General features: G+C 33.5%; 1 protein-coding gene across 1 annotated transcript; it reads right to left on the reverse strand.

Annotated features, from left to right (window-relative positions):
• Positions 1-2,827, reverse strand: LOC109148799 (elongation factor 1-gamma 2-like). The gene is made up of 7 exons (XM_019296527.1): positions 2,716-2,827; positions 1,779-1,928; positions 1,635-1,695; positions 1,493-1,545; positions 1,291-1,392; positions 672-1,176; positions 1-569 (listed from the first exon to the last, which is right to left on the reverse strand). The coding sequence occupies exons 1-7, from the start codon at positions 2,722-2,724 to the stop codon at positions 190-192; spliced, it is 1,260 nt and encodes a 419-aa protein (XP_019152072.1). The 5' UTR covers positions 2,725-2,827; the 3' UTR covers positions 1-189.
• Between the last annotated feature and the right edge of the window lie 2,061 nt (positions 2,828-4,888).

Below are 4,888 nucleotides of genomic sequence, written 5' to 3' on the forward strand. Positions count from 1 at the left end.
TTGAACACCAAAAAAAAAAAATTGTTTATATATTAACTGAACATTGTCTACCACAAGCACCTTCAGAAATACATTTAGATATAGGACACCATGGTTCTAAACACAGGTATACAATTGCATGACAAAATTCAAGGAAGCAACTGACTTGAGCTATGGGGGAACCCTCATTTCAGAGGCAATTCAATGTGTTCACTTGAAGCATTTTGCATCCAAAAGCTCCTCTCCCTCAAAAGGCTCATGATCCTCAATCATCTGGCTGACCCGCTCCTTCTGAGCTTCATCACTAATGTCAGCTTCCTTCCAGTCATAGAGCTCCATGTCATACACTTCATCCATAACGAACTTGGGAATTTCTTTCCCTCGGAAAAGCCACAGCCCCTTCACTTTGAATGGGGGTTGTGAACCAATCACCAACATCTTACCAAAAGCATACTTGCGTGCTAAATCCATTCTCTGCAGAAAACCACCCACCTTGTTCATAGTCACAAAGGAAACAGTGTTCTCATCATTGTACTTGTAATCACAGAACCAGAGAGAGTATCCCTCAGGATCATACATATCCCAGAAACCTGTTTTACCAATCAGAAAAGGTACAAGTTTTAAGTAAACAAAATTGTATTGTAACAAATTACACTCATTTGCAAAGATGATGATGAAAAGTGAAAGCACACCTTTAATGGCAACCTCACGGAAGTTGGTTTTAGTGTTAGAGTATAGTCTCTTCCACTCATCCAGAATCATTTTGCTTGGAGGCAAAAGATCAAGAGGATTCTTTGGTTTTGGTTTGGGTGCCTCCTCTTCCTCCACTTCTTCCTTAGGTTTTGCCTCTTCCTTCTTAGCCTCTTTCTTTGGTTCCTCTGTTTTGGGTTTTGCAGATTCTTTTGGCTGTGCAGGCTTCTTTGACGGAGGGGGTGGAACCGATTCTGCTTGTTTAATCTCGCCCAATATCTTGCTGAAATTTGGCTGTTTCACCATAGTCCAGAAATATCTCTCCACATGGGGGAATTCTTTGGTAAAGGCCTTAGTCATGATCATCTTAAATCCAATACTAAGGTTGCAAGTCATAATGATGTCAGCAAGCGTGACAAAGTGTCCAACCAAATAAGTGTTAGAGGCAAGGTGGGTGTTCAAGGCCTCTAGCGCTCTCTTCAGTGCAGCAACTGCAACCTCCTCAGCCTATATAGACAATAACAAATAGAAGATTTTTGAGATTACTGCAATTGCAAAAAGTTCCCGTGAATTGGCAATTGCCAAAGGGTATAAGGAATGGAGATAAGCAGCTCTTCATACCGGAGGCAAATGTACACCATGACCAATTCGGGGGTACAGCCACCGGGCAATATTTCCATCAATCTCAGTAGCTGAAAAATCATTCCATTGCTCAATATGGGCCTGTCCAAGAATGATCAATAAACAAAACAAGTCATGGAAAGGCCTATTTATTAGTAAAGTGATCAAACAACCAATGCACTGTAGTCAACTAAGAACTTACATATTCGATCAATGAAGATCCAAAAAGAGGATTGTCAGGCTTCAACTTAGCAACTACAAGTAGGTGGTGACAGAACATCAGAATATAGATTCGATGGTAACTCCAGGATATCAAAACAGATCACTAAGAAAACAACACTCACCATAACGTGCAATGGCATTGCTCTCAAATACTGGACCTTCAGGTGTTTCAAGCACAGGAGCCTTAAAATGGAAAACAAAGAAAAATATTAAAGAAATGATACAAAATAGATGTAAATTTGGTTTTCCCTAGATTAATATACTACCTTTCCAATTGGATTCATCTTAAGAAACTCTGGAGTCTTGTTTGATACACCCATCTTGAAGTCCTTCGCCAATTCTACTTTAACACCAGTGTATTCCGCAGCGATGAGTGCCTTGAATGCATTCTTGTTTATATTGGATGAATGCAGAATCTATAAAATAGAACAATGAAAAAGTTACTTAGCAATATGTAAAAATAACATACTACCAAAACTTTCAAAATAGGGGACGAAGTATAATCACAAAATAATCAGCAAATAGCTGATCATTGCAACTAGACTTAAAAGTATGTGCAACACAGTAATACATACAGAGTACTCGAAAATCATGTATTTCCATTTGGTAATCTAAAATTCAAAAATTGGTACCAAAGGGCAATACTCCGTGGCCCAGTTAAAAATCAATGTACACAGATTTCAACCGAATGAGTTTATAAAGGAATGCACAATAGTTTAAATAAAGAACCATAAATGATAAAGGACATTAGATAACTTCCAAGTTTAAAGATGGTAATAGCAACTTCAAGCAAGGAGAGCAATCTCAATTGAAGGAATTTAACATGAAACTCTATGCAGGTAACTTAACATAGCTCTTTCTCAGTTCCCCGGTAAATATAGTTAAAGAAAGGTGCTACCTTTAACATGGAACAAATAGTAAATACCACAAACACAGCATTTCTTGCAGCATTCCATGAAATGGTATAATTTCAAGGCATCATACCAAAAATTAAACATAAAGCACCACCAACTTAAGCTTATTAACAGAAAAAGAAATCAGTACAGCATTGCATTTTTCAACTATATGCAAAATTTAGGGAAAAAAAAAACGACAATTTTGAATGGAAGAATCTAAGTAAAAGAGAATTAACTATCAGATCACGCCCCAGATCTAAGTAAAAACAATAACCCGGCACAAAAACAGAGAAAAAAAGCAACTCACCAGAGCCATGGCTTGAGATTAGAGAGAGGCCGCTGTGGATTCAGAAGGCCTCTACCGTTATAAGGGGCGGAGTGTTAGGGTTTCTTTAGAGGGGCTAGTGATGGTGTTGCTATCACTGTAATAAAGTGTGTGCTTGGGGGAGTATTTTTTGGGTACCGAAAATGTAGGGGAATATGCCGGGCAGGGGCTTTTTGAGGAAGGGTGATCTCGGAATTGTCAAGATACTTGGGCATTTTTAAATAGGGAAAATGGCACTTTTTACCCCTGAGTTATATACTTATAGCACTTTTCCCCCCTCAATTATTTAGGTAAGCACATTAGCCTCCTAAATTATTCTAAAAGTGGTGCTTTTTCCCCCCTTATATATTAAATTGACATTTATACCCTTAAAGTAAACATTTTATTTATTTTACTACTCCAACAAATTATTGCGTATACGTAGGGATGACCACGGTTCGATTCGAATTGAACCGGATACTAAAGCAATCGAATTAATAATTTACGGTTATAATTCAGATCTCCCCAATATTTAAATGTCAATTTATTAAAATTATGTATCAAAAAATTTATTAATATTCTCCAACAAAAAATTGAATTTAAAATAGTCTAAATTCAACAATAAATGTATTTTATTTTTTTCGGAACATGAACCGTCCGTTCCGATTCACGATTTTAATAAACTCTAAATATCGAATTTCGATTCTAAATTGTAATTGGAATATTTCGGTTTGGTTGCTATAGTGTTTGTTTAGTTTGAACCAAATTATGGTCATAATTTGTTGGAGAAAAAAATAAATTAAATATTTAGTTTAAGGGTAAATATGTCCATTTAACATTTCAGAGGGAAAAACAGCCACTTCAATAACTTAGGGGGAAAAAATGCTATAAGTATATAACTCAGGGGGAAAAAATGCCATTTTCCCTTTTTTTTTATTATATAACTAGTATTTGCGCCCGTGCGTTGCACGGAATGAATTTGTTATAATATTTTAAAAATATTTAGATCGATATACAATTGTATAAATTATAACATCGAATATTATAAAATATAATTGAAGAATTGAGTTGCACCGATTATGTTTTATGATGTTATCAATACTTGAATTCGAGTAAATAATTGCCCAATTAATAGTTAACGTGTAGATATACGCATTCGGTGTTGCAACTTTAGAGATTTTATATATCAGTGTTTATAATTTGTATTAATTGGACTAATTAGCTCGTTGTCTAGCAACTCAGTTATAGAAATTATTTATACGGAAGATATATTTTCTATGTAGATATATAGCAATTTTGTCATCTTTGTATATAAAAAACCATAATATCAATAACTTGAATTATACATTATTGAAAATCTCTTTGTAGACAACATTGGTAGTAGTAACGGAATTTTATCCATTCTCGTCTAGAGTTAAAACCATCAGACCATCAGGATGGATGACTCGGGAAAAATTCACATACAATAAACTGTGATTAAAGACGAGTTGTTTTAATAATAACTCAACGTGAGTTAGTGTTTGACCCTGACTTTTGTTGATAGTCATGGCATATGCGAGCATCAACGTGAATTATTTTCGTTAGAACTTGAATGGCAATCTCGTATCAGAAGGGCGAAAGACATTTTAATTGAAGATTTTACTTTTATTAATAGTATAAATATAGATTGGTGTAAATAATAATTAATAAATTATTATTTTCTTATAAAATTACATATAATTTCAAATGAATTTTCTCATTTATTACGCAGAATTTGTTTCCATTATTCTCACAATTATAATGGTTTAATTATTCTCAGCATTTGATAACCATCATCCATTTTTAAGTACACATTGACTTCAATGTGTGATAAAAATTCATTAGATATTAGTTAATTTTCATATAAAATTTTGTTACCAATTAAGCTTTATTAAATTTTTTTTACCAATTAATTAATATTCATATTCATTTGGGCAGGAATGTTGAAGATGATAATTTTACTTTTATTAATAGTATAAATTGGTGTAAATAATAATTAATAAATTATTATTTGTTTATAAAATTACGCAGAATTTCAAACGAATTTTCTCATTTGTTACGTAGAATTTGTATCCATTATTTTTATAATTATAATAATTTAATTATTCTCATAATTTGGTAACCATTTTTCATTTTTATATACATATTGACTTTAATC

The sequence above is a fragment of the Ipomoea nil genome, unplaced genomic scaffold (assembly GCF_001879475.1).
Source record: "Ipomoea nil cultivar Tokyo-kokei standard unplaced genomic scaffold, Asagao_1.1 scaffold2144, whole genome shotgun sequence".
Lineage (NCBI taxonomy): Eukaryota > Viridiplantae > Streptophyta > Magnoliopsida > Solanales > Convolvulaceae > Ipomoea > Ipomoea nil.

What these genes read in the sequence shown, in the direction of transcription:
- LOC109148799 (XM_019296527.1), bottom strand. An exon ending in CAATGCCATTGCACGTTATG is followed by an intron (nt 1,546 to 1,634) that starts GTGAGTGTTGTT and finishes ACCTACTTGTAG; the next exon opens with TTGCTAAGTTGAAGCCTGAC. An exon ending in GATCTTCATTGATCGAATAT is followed by an intron (nt 1,393 to 1,492) that starts GTAAGTTCTTAG and finishes ATTCTTGGACAG; the next exon opens with GCCCATATTGAGCAATGGAA.